An 18,467-nucleotide genomic window follows, 5' to 3' on the forward strand; every position below is an offset into this window, starting at 1 on the left:
GAGTGGAAATGTACTTCTGCCTTCCAGTGTCTGTGACCATGGTAGCTTCCAAGAGAGAGTATGTTGCAATTGTTTTAGTTTTTCCATTTCTGCTCTTCTTTCACAAGTTGCCTGTAAAAATCTGCAACGCTCTTACATTGTCTATGTTCAGAGCTTTCTTGAAAACACGACCCTACTCTGATTCCTGACAAAATAACCTCTTGTAGTGAGTTTGTTATGACTGCTCCTGCAGTGAGGCAGGGTTAGAGGAAGTACGTGTAAGCAATGACTCCAAGAATCCACCCATCTTCACTTGTTGTGGCAACTGACTGTAAGCTGGTAGGGGCAGGGACCATCACTTTCTACAATTCTACAAGGCTTTGGAGTATCAGTACTTCCAACCACAGCACTGACAGTGCCCCCTTAGAAGGCCCGTTTTCAGAAGACTTAACATACATTCCGTAGTTTTTTATGAGATTTTTAATGCTATGAGAAACAATGGAATTTATTTTGCTGAAGTCTTTCCTCCTCAACTGCAAGTAACACAAGTGCAAAAACATCAGGAGGACAATACCATCCACAGTAAGGGAAAGGCAGTGTTGGATCCCTACACTCCCTTGGACTCCAACATAATGGAGTTACCTTAATAACCTGATAGATTTTGGTAAACCATGGCCATGTTGTGATGACCTGCTTCTTGGGTATTTGTTTCCTTGTTCTTCAGGCAGTTTCATTTCTGTGTGTGCAATCACAGCACCCTCTACTGCCTCCCGCTTACCCTGCAAAAGGACAGAGAATAATAGTGAACTCTAAAAAAAGACTAGGCTCTGATTATCTAGTGTTGTTTTGTATATTAAACAACACTCCCACCATGAGAATGATAACGCAAGAAGGTATTTTAGTTCTGTCTAGAACAAGAACACAGACCAGAGCTCATAAATGAACAGGATGAATTCCTCAGGGGCTCAAGCACCTATGAACCCGAGAGCAGCTTTCCCCTTTCATCTGTATGCAAGGCACAATCTTTCACTTTTGTTAGGTCCACGGAGGAAAAATAAATCTATTTTCCTAGTGAGAAACACAAAAAGGCAGTAGATCACACGCTATTTCCGTGTGCTCCGCGTCGACTAACCCGGGCCTGACTGAAAACTCCCCTTTCCCAGAACCCGCCCCTCAGGAGCTTCAAGTGTTAGGGATGCGAAGTGCCCTCTCGCCCCTGCCAGACGCAGGTTTCTTGTACAAGTCCAGGGATCTGGCTCGTTTAGTCTCAAATCCCCCCCTTCAGCGCCAGCCGCGCTCAGCAGGGCGCTTGGCACAGGCCGCTTCGGCGCTTCCCTGGGGGTCCCGGCCGGTTCCCAGTGCCCGGCGTGGAGGCCGCCGCGCGTGCGGCAGCAGCCCCGCGGCGGTGCCGCAGAGGCGGTGCCAGGGCGGTGCCGGCGGTGCCAGAGGGCGGTGCAGAGGCGGTGCCAGGCGGCCAAAGGCGGTGCCACCGGGCGGTGCAACGCGGGCGGTGCTACAGGCGGTGCCACGGGCGGGTGCCGCGCGTGAGCGCCCAAGCCCCGCTGACGTGGCGCTTGCCGCTGCCTGCGCCTGCGCGCGCGCTGGTTCGGGCGCGGCAGCGATGGTGTGCTGGCTGGAGAGCGAGCAGGTGCCGGCCGGGCGGCGCCGGGAGCGCGGGGCGAGCTCCTGTGCCGCCGCGGGGGCACCGAGGGAGAGGAGGAGGGTGGGGAGGAGGGAGGGGGCCCGCAAAGCCCAGCGGTCGGCCCCGGCGGCGGGGGAGCCGCTGCGGGGGAGGGAGCGGAGCGAGCAGAGGGCGAGCGTCGCTGTGCCCATTGACTCGGGCGGGGGCAGGGCAGGAGCGCCGGGGCCGCGGGAGGTGCGGGGAGCTCAGATCCCCTGTCCGGAGTCAGAGCCGCGGACCAGGCCGGGCCGCCCCTGGCTGCGGCCTCGTGTCCTGCAGCTCCGGCGTGGGGAAAGCCGGGAGCTCGCCTTCCCTCGGCGCTGGCTCCTGCGGCATGGAGAGCCTGGGGCGAGGCAGGGGCTGCGCGGGCAGAGGGGCTCGCCGTTGTGTGGTGCTCCCCAAACACGGTCGGGTCTCTTTTCTCTTGCAGTTCCTGACGGAGCTTACCAGGCTGTTCCAAAAGTGCAGAACTTCCGGGAGTGTTTTCATAACGCTGAAGAAATGTAAGTTTTGAATCTGGTACTGGACTAAGGAGGTGTTCCTCTACACCTGATTGAGTGTTGTCAGCAGGTATTTTAAAAGATATAGTTGTAATCCAGGGTGTCTGGAAACAAGAGCAGTCATAGGGACAAACCAGTCAGCTGGTGTACTAATGGTACTGCCATTAGTAGTACTAATAAACTTTGAGTAAGACTGTATTTCAGAGTGCAGGAGATATGGGACTTTCTGATTGCCAAACAATAATTGAAAAGCACTACATTTCTATACAAGGAAAATTCCAGTGTTGCTTTGGTCTGTTCATGTTCCTCTGGTTCCTGGCTAGCTGGCACTACTTGAGAGGCCCTGTGTGGGAGGTAGCAGGATGACATGCACTTAAAGCACACTGCTGCTGGAGCAGGTGGTTCACATGGCATGTCAGGGTGAGGATTTACTTTATTTTTTCTGGCAGATGTAGCTCATGGAACAGATCCTTCTGGGGTTACAGAGTAAGAGGTCTGTGAACAGTTTGTCAGTTCAGATGGCCTTGAATTCCAAGGTGTTGTACAGATCCTGAGCATGTTTTTAACATCTAATGTCAGAAGGCATCTCTTGATTTTAACGAAATACAGATAAACATTCTCTTTCAATACAGATGATGGCCGAACAAAACCAGTCCCACGCAAAGGCCACGTAGAAAGTTTTGAACCAGCAGACAATAAGTGTCTTCTAAGGGCAACTGATGGAAAGAAGAAAATTAGCACAGTGGTAAGTGACAACTTTGAGTTAGAAAGATTAGTGGCCTTATGGGTCTTTGATTTAATGCTCTATATTTTAAGTAAAATTTCAGAAACTGTTAACTAGAAGTTGAAAACCCAATGTGTGTTTACTTTGAATGAGGGATTGGGAAAGTATTTAGCTGACCTTAGCTCTCCAATGCGATGTGACACAAGGAAAAATGTTACTTTGAGAAATGGTTGAGCGAATCTGGGCTGCAGTGCTTTTATGGCCCTACAAGTTAATCAAACCTTCCTCTGAATGTTCCTTCACATTCTTCCCATTTGAAAACACATGGATTAAGGATGAATGGCCTCTAGAGGATTTTGTTAATCAAGTAGCATTTTCAGCTTTCTAAATGAGCGAAGTCTTATATCAGCCCAGCCTATTGGCCACTGAATGTAATGAGTGGACCCAACTGCTGCTAGAAAGACTATATGCTATCTGGTGGATAAACATGTAGCGATACTTGGTTTGTAATGCAAGCCAGAGTTTTCCTGGTTAACCTTCAGTATTACTTTTTTAGGTGAGCTCAAAGGAAGTAAATAAATTCCAGATGGTAAGTTTTGTATGCCTTTTATCTTCCCTTTCTGCAGGTATTGTTAATGGTCAGCTGGAAGCACTGCACAGCTGTGAATAGGTTGATTCTGTGCTGAACTGCTATATAGATTAACCTTAGACTACTCATCCATCTGCATTTGTTTAAAAAATAGTCTTTTATTTTATCTGACTTTGTGCATTGGTTTAGAAACAGTATGTTCGCAGCGCAGGGTGTAAGAGCGTTATTCTGAGAAAATGCAGATAACTATCCCTTAGTAGTATGTAAAATGCTACTTCTCACATATTGTCATTTAAATATTTGGGTTTTTATAAATGCTTCCTATTGTTGTTTCAGGCATATTCAAATCTGCTGAGGGCTAACATGGATGGCTTGAAGAAAAAAGACAAGAAAAGCAAAACCAAGAAAAGTAAAGCAACACAGTGATGGAACAGTGTCCTACCATCACCATAACAGACTTGACCCTCACTCAAAGCAAAGTCCATTTCTTTTTGAGTTACCACTTGTCTTTGGCTTTCCTTCCAGCAGGATACTGGGATATGATCAGTACTTTTGTTTAAACTGATAGCAGAGGTGCTTTCTTTGGATTGTGGTGTGGCAGGAGTATGTACAGTGTTATACTAAAATAGTTTTAGACTCAGAAGTTTTGTATTTATACTGCTGCTGTTTGTAAAACCTGTTTGGGGGGTAACACAGGGTGAAGAGAAATGCACCATACCAGAAACAAAATATGACTGGAGGAGGAGCCCCAGTGACAGATGCCTAGTTTTATACATGAGCCTCAGTAATAACAGGGAAAGCAGGTGCCAACATATTATCAGGAACAGCTGCTTTCCTGTTTGTGTGTCTTAACCTGAGGGACATGTCTACATGATGTAGTGTGGATATCCTTAAGGCAGCCAGCACAGTGCTCGAGCTCTTGTAGAGCCAGGCAGCTGTGCCTTCACTCCATGCTGATCCAGCTGTGCTCGCCCTGGCGGGGGGGAGGGTAGGACTTTGCATCATGTTCCCTTCAGACATGGCTTAAAAATGCTCATGTCATCTAAACTTTTATTTTTTTTTAAACTTCATCCTTCAATATATTTGGGGATCTGAATTTTCCTTCCTTCATATGAGCAGATGTAAAAATACTTAATTGTTCCTATTAAACATAATGAAAAATGGATTTGGTTGTAATGACTTGTCTTGGTGAATTACTAGGAATGGTACAGTTATCTGTGCCTTTAGGATTGATTCTGCTGATGCTGCTTTGGGTGTTGCTGTTACAATTTTCACAGTTCTCAGAAGTTCTTGGGTTTGTCTTTAAAGTTACCTCTTTATATTTTAACTCTGCACTCCTCTTTACTAAAAGAGCAGAGCAGAAATTAGTAAGTAGATATTTCTTAATACAATGAGCCTGCAGTGCTAATGGCAGTCATTTGAGTTAGAAAAGGAAAGAGGGGTAGGCTGTTTAAACAGAAGGTAGCAGGTGGGGAGGGATGGTAAACACCAGTATATTTCCAGAAATCTCTAACATTTCTGCATATTCATTTTGCATATTCACTTTGATGTGAAATACAATGCATAGTTAACTATGGCTGCTATAATTCATCTTCAGATTCTCAGCTTCATTTTTCCTGATGGAGTTGTGCTACTTGCTTCAAGAAGATAATTATAATATTCCCATCATTACTGACTTCAAACTTAATCTGACAACCCAGGTAAGGAAAGCTAGGTCAAAACTTTGGTTATGCCTCAAGCACATGCAGATTACTCTTTCTCTTAGGTTTAGATCCTGCAGGTCTGAAACAAGTGCTTGCTTCTGTCAGGTCTTTGTCTCACAGAAGCTTGATTTAAATGCATAAGTACAGACAGGACAGGCATAGGCAGCCAGGCTTGTAACAGCTCTCAGCCTGAAATCTGCCATATTTTATATATAAATTAGAACAGTAGGTTTAAAAAAAAAAAACAAACAAAAAAACCCCCAAAAAATCACACACCAATAGCTTGTAATGCATATTTCAAGAAGGCTCAGTAGCTAAACCTTTTATTACATAAAAATTCTTCAAAAAAGTTTACAACAGTTCGTCATAGTTGAAGGCAATTTATTCTCCCTAGTTCTTGAACTGAGGTTTCTCATTGCAGTACTACTGTTGCATAAAAGGCAGTCTGAAACTATTTTAAAAAATTAGTTTTACACCTGTACAGCTGATTTTTGTAGCATAAGGGGCAAGAATTACATGGTAATACATAGCTGTGGCTATAGTCAGACTCACTCCTTAATTGCCTATAAAACACATTTATTTCCACATTTTGACATAATACAGTTTTACATTTGTCATGGTTTAGGAATGGTATTCTCCAATAAGGCTGCTGTGCTTTAGGAATGGTATTCTCCAGTTTAGTGCTTCCACTGAAACCATGTGCTGCTTGCTTCCCCTTCCCCTCTGGCAGGCTGGAGAGGAGAATTGGGGGCACAAAAGGTAAAGATCACAGGCTGAACTAAGAATAATTTACTGGAAACAGCAATAAGATATGAAAACAAACAGGAACAGCAACAATACTAATAACAGAGGATATAAGAAAGAGGCAAACGATTCCCACGGAAACAATGCCTGACTGCTCCCTCTGCCACACTATGCTGACCTGGAAGAGACCCCCTTCTCCCTATAGAATAATGTCTGGGTCCTGGCCACACCTCCTCCCCCCTACAGCAAAAATTATCCCTGTCCTGGCCAGAACCAGGAAAATATAAATGAAATTCAATTTGGACACAGAAAAAGGCACTAGTTGCCCATCTTGCATTACTACAGCTTTTTGAAATTCCTTTTGACAAAACACTGTTGTCCATTTTTAAGAGCATCCCATAAAAGATGCCTTAAGTACTAAAACAAAACCTTGTATTCGTCTCGGTAACTGTACAGGATAAGTGCAGGAACCCTGCAGAGGGAAGGAAAAAAAGAAAATTTTAAAACTTTGAAACTGCAGGTTCAAAAGTTACAATTCCTGTGACAAATCATCGCAATAAAATAACAGCAAAGATTGAGTAGAAAAAAATCAGTGAGTCTTTGTTAGGCTGTCACTGCAATTTTCCCCTTCATCCTTTTTCAATTGATCTAGCCTGTTCAGTTTTCATTCAGTGATCTGAAGGCTTATGACTAAGCAGTGCTCAGGCATCAAATGGAAAAGTAAGACTTCAGGGACTGCATTACATTCAGACCCAACACTGTATGGAATATTATTTGTATGTAATAATTGAGTTCTGTTGCTTCCAGCCCTGCAAGCCCCAGGGAGAAAAAAAAAATGCTTCACTTGCTCTTTAGTTGCCATAGTAAATGTTAGCGAACATGAAGGATTTTGGTGCATCTAAGAAAAAGGAACCAAAGTCAGCTTTTAGTCTTATTTAAAGGTTAAGTAGTACATTCAAGTGAAACATAGGTTTAAGAAAATGCATAAATACCCAGGTCTCACTCACTTAACTGTACCAGTACATACAACAGTTGACAATTTGAGGTTTAAAACTGGATGTACTGGATGTGTCCATATTATCTGGACTATCTGGGTTTCAGCCTTGCCAGAATCCAACAAGGAGACTATGAGTTGAACATATATGCTTTTATGCTTAGAAAATAGAAATGGGCTTTACTGTACATGTTTGCTTGAAGCTGGGCACTCTTAGCTGTGCCTAACTGCTATTGTATTTCAAAGCAGGAGGAATTAAATGTCGTCATGAGTTTTAAAAGGCAAGCTGAGTCCGCTTCATCAGAAAAGAGGGTTTATTACGTAGCAGTAAATATGTGTGTATGTGTGTATATATATATATACATGCATATATGTATACCATCATATACATACACTATATTTACAAAGAAGTATATCTGCTAAGTATAGCAATATATCTGACTGCATATAGTTGTTTGCTATTAAGTTTTATTAACACAGCAGCAAGTGTGATAGAAGTGGCAATACATTTTAGAGTTTCTTGAAAGGGCTTATAAAAATGAAGAATTTACCAGTAAGTGAGGGTTAGATGACCACTAAACTCTTCCCATACTTTTCAAGGAACTATACTGAGTATTTATTTTTGCCTCAGGGAGAGTGGAAAAAGGAGGACAAAGTAGGAGCAGTCTGAATGCAGAAAAAAAGTGGTTTATGTACCTGTCCGTAAGAGCTTAACAAATTTACCTCTTTTCCATTTTGATACTGTAAATTTCATCACAAATTGCTTGTAAGTATGAACATCTCTGTTTGGGCCATCGTGACATCAGCTGTCTCACAGTAGCATCAAAGGCTTGTCTATCTCCATCAAGCTAAGAAAAAAAATTGACAAGGAACTTGTCTTACATTCTCTTGTGAAGGAACTTCACCGGATAGCATGCAGTCTTCTCAATATTGTGTAATGTCAATGCTCCTTAATTAAACAGCTTTCAAAGATATGAATACCAACAACACCTGCAACTTTATTAAGAATTTAGGGATCAGTTTCTTAACAAATTTTAGTGCTAAAAAGGCATAAACAATGAAAACAGCTCTATCAATTTTGCAGTGCTGGACAGAATATAATAACTGCGATGTAACGGTGATCAAAAGTGAATGATGCAAGCTAATAGTGTGCATATATATTTAATTATTTTTTAACTGAAAGCTGATAAACTATCTCCATGATTTCGGCAGACTGGATGAACTAAATATTTTGAAAATGTCTTGAAATGTTTCACTGGGTTTTGATTACCAGACAAGGACTGCTTCAGAGCAGCAAATGAAAGGTCTGAAAATACTAAATGCACTTCCAGGATGCCATTCTTGAGTTTGTTTTTTTTCCAGGGGTTGGGGAGGCATCCATCTCTCCAGTAAGAGCTTCTGACTTTAAACATAGTGAGTGCTGTCATTGGAGGAAAGAAGAAAGCTTTGCCTTTGTTGTTGTCATCCCCCCTTATCCACCACTGAGCAGTTTCCAAGTTGTTAAAGGTGCCTATATATTATTTATACATTCGCTTTTTATCGTGGCTTCACTAAGAGATGTTTCAACTACTGTACTTGAAACAACTGCCTCTGTATTTTGGGTCCTCCTTCATTAACAGCTTCAAGAAACACCTTTGCTGAAATAGCCATTAATGCTTACTGGTTTCTGAAAAAGTGCAGTTAAGATTTAATTTCAGTTAACTATTCTTTGGGAAAAAAACCCCAGAGCTTTGGATTAGGACTTCCTAATGCTGTCTTGTGTAACTTGGATATTTGACAAAAAGGTTTTTCTAGTCTCAGTCAAGCTCCTTGGGTAAAACAGTCCTTTCAAGTTTTAAAACCTAATTCAACCTCCTTGAAAGAAAAAAACTACAATGGGTGAATTTTACATTCCACTTCATTAGGAACAGAATTTATCATCTATTGTTTAATTAGAATTTTAACTACATTACTTAATTGCTTACCTCTAATGATAAGAAGTGTATCACAGTTGCTTTTGGCAGATCTACCTGAAAAAATACCAAGAAATCAGTACTTAACAGTTCTCTGTTCAATGAGTTTGCCAGGTGAGCCAGACTTTTTGATTTCCAAAGAAGCACTCATGCTGATGGAACTAGGAATTTACAATAATTTTAAACACAGTGTCCATTATGGAAAGTTCTAGATAGCTGCCAGCAAATAGGCAGTATGTTTCCCGAAAAGCATATACCATTTTAAAGGCCTTTGTGACACTGTCAGTGAAGTCTAAAAACTATATATAGACAGGAGCTATGTCGATTTAAATGGAAGTGCAAATCTAGCAGGAACAAGTTATTAAATATACCACAGTAGTTAGTGTAATTACAGCCTAAGAGCTTACAACTTAATACTTGTTAAATTTTGTTCTATGCAACTGTCCCATACATCCCTTTAATACTTTTCAAGTATTAAAGAAACAGGCCATGGGTCTTATTTAACCAGAAGTTTGATATCTCTAAAGTGAGGCGATTGGCAGTAGTTTGTTCCAGACAGGAACTGCATCATCCATTTCAATTAAAACTTTGGAATAATTCAGGCTTCTGCCAAATACTTACAGCTAAAATGTCAATCTCACTTGTTTTCTGTTGCAGGCTAGAAATGAATGTCTGAAGTCTTGTTTGCACCTGGGAACAAAAGATTGGCAAAATTAAAATACACTGCTTGTGTGACGATGGGTTTTAAGTGCTGATTTTCTATTTCACAGATGAGAACAGAAGAGGCTGCTTCTAACAGAAGATCTAGAACTGTATAATATTTAAATTAAAATTCATGCTTAATATAATTTCCAGTAACAATGTCACAATAATGCTTGATGAGCAGAGAGGAAGGAGACTGGGGCTGAGCCACTCTTGCAGCAATTGTAAACACTTGACAATACTGGCATGGTGCTAAAGCTGACAGAACCAACTGCACGTTACAACGTGGATGCTCACATACCTAGTGAAAACTGCCTTTGTGTTTCTGGGTGTTGGATAACTTTTCAGAGGAACGTGAGAACCTGTGACTGTATACAGTGAATCATCTCTAGTTGAAGAAGGACTGATTTTAAAAGTCAAACCAAAAAATGGGTCATGCCTTGTAACACTTTTCCAGAGCAAGCTAGTGATCCTGCAAAGGTAGCACTTTACAAATGTAGTCAGAGCCTTGCATTATGTTGTCTTTCGTACCTTGGAAAAGTTGCTTTTACATATTCAAAACATAAAACAGTAAGTCTGTTTAGCTCAAAGCTCAGAGAGTAACAATCAGTTGTTTATTTGGATTTCAAGTACTATTTATAGGGGAGATTTTTTTGTTGCACATCCAAGTTGGGGGAAAAAATTACAGTTCTGGTTTACCATATACTCTAAATATCTTGAAATTAATAATCCTAAAGGAGAAAACTCTGACATTTGTTTCTAGCATCACCAAATCTCTTCTACGTTACTATAATGTCATGTTTTAGGCAGCTTTGTGGGTTTTGATTTTGTGTTTGGTTGGTTGGTTTGGGGATTTTTGGTTTTTTTAAAGCTGCAATTTTTTCTTAGGCCTTTAGTTTTAAGGCAACAGAATGAAATAAAATACACCGAGTATCTGTTACAAACATACTGCAAATTAGAAGTATGATGAACTGGCACCTTTGTGCTGGTTTTGGCTGGGGTAGAGTTAACTTTCTTCACAGTGGCTAGCATGGGGCTATGTTTTGGATTTGTGCTGAACACAGGGTTGATAATACAGAGATGTTTTTGTTATTGCTGAGCAGGGCTTACACAGAACCAAGACCTTTTCTGCTTTTTGTACTGCCACGTTGGCAAGGGGGCTGGGGGTGCCTGGGAGGTTGGGAGGAGACACAGCCGGGACAGGTGACCCACACGATATAACACCATGCTCAGTACATGAAGTGGGCGGAAGAAGGAACAGGGGGGACCTTTGGAGTGATGGTGTTTGTCTTCCCAAGTAACTGTTACACGTGAAGGGGCCCTGCTCTCCTGGGGATGGCTGAACACCTGCCTGCCCATGGAAGTGGTGAATGAATTCCTTGTTCTGCTTTGCTTGTGTGTCCAGATTTGCTTTCCCTATTAAAATGTCTTTATTTCAATTCGTGAATTTTCTAGTTTTATCCTTCCAATTCTCTCCCTGATCCTGCTGGTGGGGGAGTGAGCAAGTGGCTGCGTGAGTCTTGATTTTGCTGACTGGATTTAAATCACAAGAACCTTTAACACACTTCAGCATTTAGGGATGGGGAGGGGAAGACAAAAAAGAAAAAAAAAAGGGAAGTTCCAGAACCATGGTTCCAAGTAGAATAAGATTTATAATACGTACACACAAGAATGGCTGAGCCACAATATCCAAAACATTAAAAAAAGGTGGTCTTTGCCTTCAACCTTTTGTGTTGTTCCTAGTTTATTTTATGAATAATAAACAAATAGGATAAATTTGTGTAAGTTAGGTAGTAGTGGAAATATGAATTCTACCATTCCTTAACTTTTAAGGAACACTTCTTAATATTTATTTGATGTGTCTGTTACCTGAATTTCTTGACGACGCCTGGCACTGGCAGATAATTTTTCAGGAGCTATAACACTAACGTTAGGCACTACGAGAGTTCCATGTGATTCAAATACACCTAAAATGCAAACACAAATTATAAACTAAAACTTACTTTATACAAGAAGTAGTAAGAAACTGAAAATTCACAAATATTAATAAGATAAAATCTGTATATTCAGGGTTTGAAAAGCTGCTGAAAACCTCCAAAGTCTTACAGGACAGTGAGATGTGCACGTAAATTCTCAAATGCTCACTTATGACTTTGAAGGACTGGTTGTCAAGACTAAGAACTTTGGTATTTTACATCAGTTTTCCCTGAAACTAATGAAAGGTTCCAAATGGCTTGCAGAACTTCACAAAGGAATGCAACATACCAAACATCAAAAAAAGAAAAGCTATTTCAAGAACGAGGCAGCCATTTAATGCTCAGTCCCACTGCCGAATCAATGACAAAACAAACAAGAAACCAGAACTCCCCTCAATAATTAAAATTTGAAATATCTTATTTTGAAATTCAAATTGCCACTTCTGGTAATTACACACACACAAAACCCCAAGTTAAACACGGCCACCTCTTTCCCTCACTGTTAAGCAAGTGTGTGTGTGAAATATTTCTTCAAAAACAACCACCACCGCCCACTATATCAGTAAAGTAACTATCAAGAATACCAAACTTTATCCACACAATAGATACTTAATATTATTCTTTATATACAAAGTTGTATTATCAAATTAAGGAGTGCAAATCCATAGCTAGAAATGTAAAGGTATTTTCATTTGAAAAAAAGTGTTATTTTTAGATTTTTTTAGTAGGGCAATGTACATGGGACTCAACACCGTAACAATCACAACTCAAGTTACTTTTTATCAGGATGACATCTAATTTCTCCTCAGCTAGGAGAAGTTTGTGGGTTTGGCTTTCCCCCCCCTCCTGGATCACTGCATCAATGAATGCTTGTATGGAGAATATTCTGTTCACTGGTTTAAGCACTTATTTTGCTAGCGTGGAGAAAAATTCAGTTTTAAATCACTTCGAACAACATTTGAGATTAAGAGGCAGTGTCTCTAACCAGAAGCTCTGCTATAAAATATCTTCTTACTCTGACTTTGGTAATATTTTTAAAATTAATTGTTCCAGCAATATTTTCTTATAAAATAGTTTTGAGCAGAAAGAAAAAGAACTTGTATGTTTTTAAACTAGATATTAAATACCTGAAATATTAGTAAACAATCCCTTTTGATTTAGTACTGGAAGATTATCTGAGGTTTCTCTAAAAATAAACAAAGACAGGTAAGGAAACAAATTTACAATAATAAAGAAATACTGTAATAGGACAATAGTTTCAGATTATCATTCATACTTATTTAATTCCAACAGATGAATTAGTTTATGGACACTTCCTAGCACATATCTGCAGATTAAATTCTTTTTTTGAACTGACAGGAAATCATACAAAATTACATCAAAACAAATCAGGTCTAGAAGAAATGCTTCCTATGGATACAAAAATATGAGCTCCCTATCACTCAAGAGTGATTTAGATCTTAATACAAAAATATATTATGATAATATTCTCTCTGAATTATTAATTTAATCTACTTCTTACAGGTTTCTGTGACAGAATACTAAAGTATCAAAGTAGCATTTATACTTCAGAGCATGCATATTCAAAGAAGCTTTCAATAATACGTTTGAATTCATTTACTTTCCACATTCAAGAATCATTAAAGACAAATCTGCCACTGTTATTACAATCATAGTTATTGCATTTCTCTGTTTAGTAGTACTAAACAAAGGTTTTTCTATTCTCTTTTCAGGGTCTAGAAATAAGGTAACTTGTAGAAAGAATGATTTTCTTTCACAGCTTCTGATAGATCCATTACAAAACACCTGAGAATCAGCTTAGTCATGAAGTTAAATGCCAAGACTGGCTGAGGCCAGAAAAAGGAGAGTGAAACATGGGTAGCAGGAGACATCAACGACCTGTACAAACTACTGCTTGAGTTCAGCATTTCCCATATGTTATGCTACTTACCTACTACATCTTTCATCACCGGTTTTTGTTTTCAGCTTCTGGATCAGGTGATCTACTAAGTCAGATTCTAAAATCCTTTTCTCCGTCTGTCTGTCTTTCTCAAAGGATTTCACCTACGATGTAGTTCAGTGGTTCTTAAGATTGTTGGTTCTTAAAATGTTATATGAATAAACTTATGAAGTTTAATCAAAACCAAACTGGATCAATCATCCATAAATGTGAAACAGTGAAAGGTAGGAAGGTATCATCATTACCAATCAATCGCTGCCCATTAAATCTTTCATTAGACTTTTTTTTCCCAACCAGCTAATTTTTTCTGTATTCCCAAAGCTTAAACTAGCTTGGCTACTTATACTTAATATGTGATAATTAAATTTTTAACAGAAGGGTTTATAGATGTAAATACCATATTATTAATAGCTTATTTTTAATTAAGCAATTATGTTAGAATAAGGCCGCCTTTCACTTTGCAAGAGTTAAACTAAACCATTCAAAATTTAGGAATCTGCACAATCTTTACTGGCAAGAGATTAATCACTAACAACACCATTCCCCCTTCATTAGCATATTCTTTCTTGGTTTTGCTTCAATAAAGCCATATTTAAAAGAACGCTCTGTAATAGTCTTGTGGAAGACTTTGATATATCACATTCTCATCATCAAGATCTACTCAATTAATGCAGTTATTTGTTATCTCTGTTACAATAACAAAGAGAATGAATAACAAGTGAAAAATATTTTAGTAAGGCACATTGGCTTGGTAAAATGTCCGTACCAGATGCTGTAAAATACTTTTTCTAATGATACAGAATATTTTAAAACTTTTAACTTCAAAAAAAGGTAGCAGAACCACAGGCTGCGGAGTACAGAAGGTGGTAATTCATGTTGTGACACAGTCCATTCTTTGCATCTTAACCTAAGCTTACAGAGGTAAGCAGTGTGATTCTGACTCTGCCTGTCTGAACTACATTCTTAGATTTATATTTTAGTTGTATTTATTTTGCAACATGAAAAGCTGCCAACTGGAAAGATTGTTAACTAACTCATTTTGTAGATTCAAAAAAATCAGAGACACAGGAAACCTCGTTCCATATAAAACCACCAATAACAAAGTCAACTAACGTTTGCACTAATCTTTTGGACTTTCTTAGAAGAAAGTAGGTCAGTGAATAACAGTGTTATGAAGGGATAAAATGCAGTACTCTTCAGAAGAACATTCTACTACTTAACAACTGAAACTGTATTTACCTCAACTTCACCTACTTAAGTATAATTAATATTATATTAATAATAACAATCAGAGAAACCCCAAATAACAACAGTTTATAAATCTGAAACCATCAAGCATCGTCTGGTCCTACACTTACCTTCACATGACTTCCTTCTTTATCTGACACAAGAGCTACATATGTAATCCCAGAGCATCTGCAATACTCCTGCAGTTCTTCCTGGGACTAAAATTTGAACAGGAGAAGGGGAATGGGAAAGAAATTTGACAGATTATAAAATGACCACTTAAGTAATCAGTCTCCTATCTTTAAAATAACTTGATATGCAAGTTACACTGCTTATATAAGCTTCTGAGAGAGAAAACTTCATTATGCATATATATTTATTCACCTAATGCTCCTTAAAAATTAAATCTAAGTGTACATTTAGACAAAGAGAAAGCCTAGGCCCTGCAGTCCTAGTTCTCACATGGAAGGGTTAGCTCTATCTAGAAGTGCAGGGTCTACATAACTGTAAAAATGTGCAGTGTAACATCAATCAACAGTTACCAACCCGCTGTCTGCAGCTTTCAGTAATAGCTCAGTCAGTCCTGCATAATTGGTAGTCTGTCACAGAAGCTGAAGCCAGCTGGGTTTCCTGTAAAACCAAGGCTGACTTAACAACATCCTCAGGGCAGAGCTTACTGAAGGGCTTGCTATACTGACTTACTCAGCACTGGGTTACAGGACAGCATTAGACAGAGGCAAGAAATACTCAAATCTTCATTCCTTATGAATCACCAAAAAAACCCCCAAAAAGCCCCAAAAACACCTCCCAGCAGATCATAGGAAAAGCATATAATCTGGATTTTTTCCAATTCTGAGGGACTGAAACTGTTGTAAATGTTATGGCAAAAGATTAGAAAAAAGTCAGGCAATTAAGTGAGCTCAAAACTGCCTGCTCTGCAGCACATGACTCAAGATGGGCAACTGCACAGTGTTTCTTTTGTTAGTCACCAACTGGCATACTTAAAGAGGTGAACCAGACTCACAGTCCTCAAGGTGACTGTCACCGCTATTAAAAGGGACTTCAGCGTTGTGGTGTAGCTCACTACTCTACTGAGGTAGTGCTGCCTAAATCACTGCTTTGTTTCAACTGGAGATAAAAGAGCACAACTCAGCTTGCCACTCTCTCTTCCTCCAACCACACATCTCCTCAAGAACTGTTTTTCTAACAGCAGAATTACATTGGTATTCCCTCTGTACCTGATAAGTCTTCAGCCATCTGGATATTTAAAAGTTAATGCTACCATTCTGTTCTTGATGTGCCCTTTATTAAATATTAAATTTATTAATTGAGGGATCCTTCACTGAGCCTTTAAATCCTCTGGAAGAATGCTGCAAGGCTAGTGAGACTTAACATCACTGTAGCTGAATAGCACCCTACATGTTCAGTACTATGAGTCCATAACTCCATAAAACCAGAAACAAACTTGAAAAAGTATGATCTCTGGTTGCACTTATCTTAGAGAACAAAAATACGGTTAGTTAACACATGGAGATAGAAATTCTACCTGGGACCAGTCATACATTATTTCGGCTGGAATTCCTGCAGTCCAGAGTTTCTGAACAATATTGATAGCTCTACCCATTGACATCTGACCAACACTTACGACCAGCAGGTCACATGAACTGACAGAAACCTGAAAGGAAAGTAAAAACAAGGAGACAATATTAGTCACAAGACCACCTTTTCCCCTTCCTAAGGCAGTTAAAGTAACAAAGAAGGATAAATATATCAATGTTTGTCAAAATGCATCAAACTAAAACAAAAAACTCCCCCAAAAAAACAACAACAAAAAGGAGGTTAGATTCACCTCTTTTTAGAGCTACAATCTACCTAAGCATGTTTAAAAGTCACTGAAGCTTAATCTTTGACACAAAGCATCTTCACAGCCGCAGCTTGCAAAGTATTCCAGCCTATTCTGTTCTCTCCTTCCCACTTGGCTTAGCAATGTTCATTATAAAGAAAAATTAATAAAATACACATTCCACAACCAAGTGAAGTTGTTTGACACTGTACAAAGTAGTCCATATTCTTAAAGTTTCCTTCCATCTCCACCTTCTATATTTTTATACAGGGAGAAGTAGGGGAAAAGTAACACTAAATATCTACAGTTGTACTCTTCCATCTGAAAGAATACACAGGCTAAGAAAAATGGGACATTTAAATTGAAAATAAAACATTGCAAGCCTGAAGATCCCTTCTTCCCCTAACTTTCATTTTACTAAATAATTTTACGGAGAGAAACACAAAAGAAAACAGGTCATCTTGATGTCTGCCTTCTATTTCAGTATGGTATTATTTTACAACACATCTGAACGTCTTATTTTTTGCCCATCTGTAGCTACAATTAAGTTAACAACTGTCAGAAGTCAACAAACAAATCCCCACTTCCCAGAAAAAAGACTTACAGAATCCTCTACACTGGAAACAGCAGCAGTTATTTTGTCTATAGCTATGCTGACTCCAACAGCTGAAGGAACTGGTCCTACCATCTGTGGCCCTCTAAATTGTGGAATCTCAAAACAAGACAAAAACAAAATGGAAGACCAAATAGTTATCTTGGCAAAATGACAAACAGGCTTCCCATTTTTTCATGGGTTAAAAAAAATAAATCTAAATTCGTTAAAAGATATGAGCACTTACCAGATGATCATATCTGCCCCCTGCAGCAAGAATTTCAGGCACGGTTCTTTGTCTTCTTTTGATGTATGCTACAAACTGAAAGATAATACCATTGTGCTGCTGTATTTTGTAAACGAGCCCCAGATTTATAGAAATCTGTAAAATAAAAATGAGTATGTGCACATACATAATTAATTTCCTGTTAGCAGCATGAATTGAAAACAGTTTTCACATAAGGAAGACATATGGAAACACTCCTTATCTCCAGAAATTTACAATACTATGAAAAACAAGGAAATGATGCTTTAATCTTAAAGTATCCCAAGAAACCTACAGCACAAAACCCAAACAGCAAGCCTCAAGGAAGGTGGAGGCCTTTAGTAGTCATCAGATTTCTGTATTTTTAAAATATTTACAGTTTGTTTTAAAATTTAATAAAATCCCTCCTTTATGCTCTAAATAATGCCTTCAGTCTTGGTTGGGGAAAAAGAAGTCTGTCATTTTATAGAAGATAAGCCACAGACTTCTGACTGGAAGAGGTCAGTATTATCACAGGCCATCAAAAGACACTTTGATGTGCTTTTTCTGTTCTAAAATATCATTACTTTGTTTCCTGACAAATTACAAGGCCCAGTAGCCTGTAAATCCATTAATGTATTTTACAAACCTGAAGTTTTATTCCCAGATGCTTTAACAGACCAATGATTTCCTCTAAATCCTTCATGCCATGTTTCAAGAGCTGAGTGACACCTGGCTTTTGTTTTATCATTGTGTTTAAAAATGGAAATACATTACTTGCTTCTCCCTTCTGCTCAATGAATTTGTAGAGTCGAGAAAGCTAAAATGGAAAAATAAAATTATAAACACATGTAGGAACACAGACAGTGCTCATAATAGGTCACATCTAAAAAAAAAAAAAAACGGAAAATTTGTTTTGCTTAGAAGCCTGTTTTTACCTAGTGAGTTGAGGAAAGGAATAGACAGACAAGTCTCAGAGTGTCCAGAAGTTAACTTCAACTCTTTATGCACATTCATCAACATCCACAGAATTTTTTTTTAAAGTTTGTCTCAGTTT

The 18,467-nt window shown here is 39.1% G+C and overlaps 2 protein-coding genes across 2 annotated transcripts in view; one reads left to right on the forward strand and one right to left on the reverse strand.

The window, feature by feature from the left end:
* Positions 1 to 1,586: 1,586 nt before the first annotated feature.
* SRP14 (signal recognition particle 14) lies at positions 1,587 to 9,601 on the forward strand. The gene is made up of 6 exons (XM_029964114.1): positions 1,587 to 1,627; positions 2,091 to 2,163; positions 2,793 to 2,905; positions 3,441 to 3,473; positions 3,810 to 5,173; positions 9,524 to 9,601. Exons 1-5 carry the CDS (start codon positions 1,601 to 1,603, stop codon positions 3,897 to 3,899), a joined length of 336 nt encoding a protein of 111 aa, XP_029819974.1. The 5' UTR covers positions 1,587 to 1,600; the 3' UTR covers positions 3,900 to 5,173; positions 9,524 to 9,601.
* The window catches only part of EIF2AK4 (eukaryotic translation initiation factor 2 alpha kinase 4), a 34,235-nt gene continuing 21,503 nt past the window's right edge, over positions 5,736 to 18,467 (reverse strand). Inside the window, exons 27-38 of the mRNA XM_029964113.1 lie at positions 18,060 to 18,230; positions 17,414 to 17,548; positions 17,179 to 17,286; positions 16,278 to 16,406; positions 14,863 to 14,949; positions 13,496 to 13,608; positions 12,672 to 12,730; positions 11,438 to 11,535; positions 9,488 to 9,556; positions 8,879 to 8,923; positions 7,638 to 7,762; positions 5,736 to 6,392 (exon numbers count right to left, since the gene is read on the reverse strand). Of these exons, the coding sequence (XP_029819973.1) occupies positions 6,338 to 6,392; positions 7,638 to 7,762; positions 8,879 to 8,923; positions 9,488 to 9,556; positions 11,438 to 11,535; positions 12,672 to 12,730; positions 13,496 to 13,608; positions 14,863 to 14,949; positions 16,278 to 16,406; positions 17,179 to 17,286; positions 17,414 to 17,548; positions 18,060 to 18,230 (1,194 nt within the window). The 3' untranslated portion in view covers positions 5,736 to 6,337. The remainder of the gene's footprint in view (positions 6,393 to 7,637; positions 7,763 to 8,878; positions 8,924 to 9,487; positions 9,557 to 11,437; positions 11,536 to 12,671; positions 12,731 to 13,495; positions 13,609 to 14,862; positions 14,950 to 16,277; positions 16,407 to 17,178; positions 17,287 to 17,413; positions 17,549 to 18,059; positions 18,231 to 18,467) is intronic.

This window comes from Manacus vitellinus, unplaced genomic scaffold (assembly GCF_001715985.3).
Source record: "Manacus vitellinus isolate BGI_N305 unplaced genomic scaffold, ASM171598v3 scaffold_6_pilon, whole genome shotgun sequence".
In the NCBI taxonomy this organism is placed as follows: Eukaryota; Metazoa; Chordata; class Aves; order Passeriformes; family Pipridae; genus Manacus; species Manacus vitellinus.

Coding starts and splice junctions, on each gene's coding strand:
- SRP14 (XM_029964114.1), top strand. CDS start 1,601: ATGGTGTGCTGGCTGGAGAGCGAGCAG. Junction 1,628..2,090: donor GCTGGCTGGAGAGCGAGCAG/GTGCCGGCCGGG, acceptor TTTCTCTTGCAG/TTCCTGACGGAGCTTACCAG. Junction 3,474..3,809: donor AAGTAAATAAATTCCAGATG/GTAAGTTTTGTA, acceptor TTGTTGTTTCAG/GCATATTCAAATCTGCTGAG.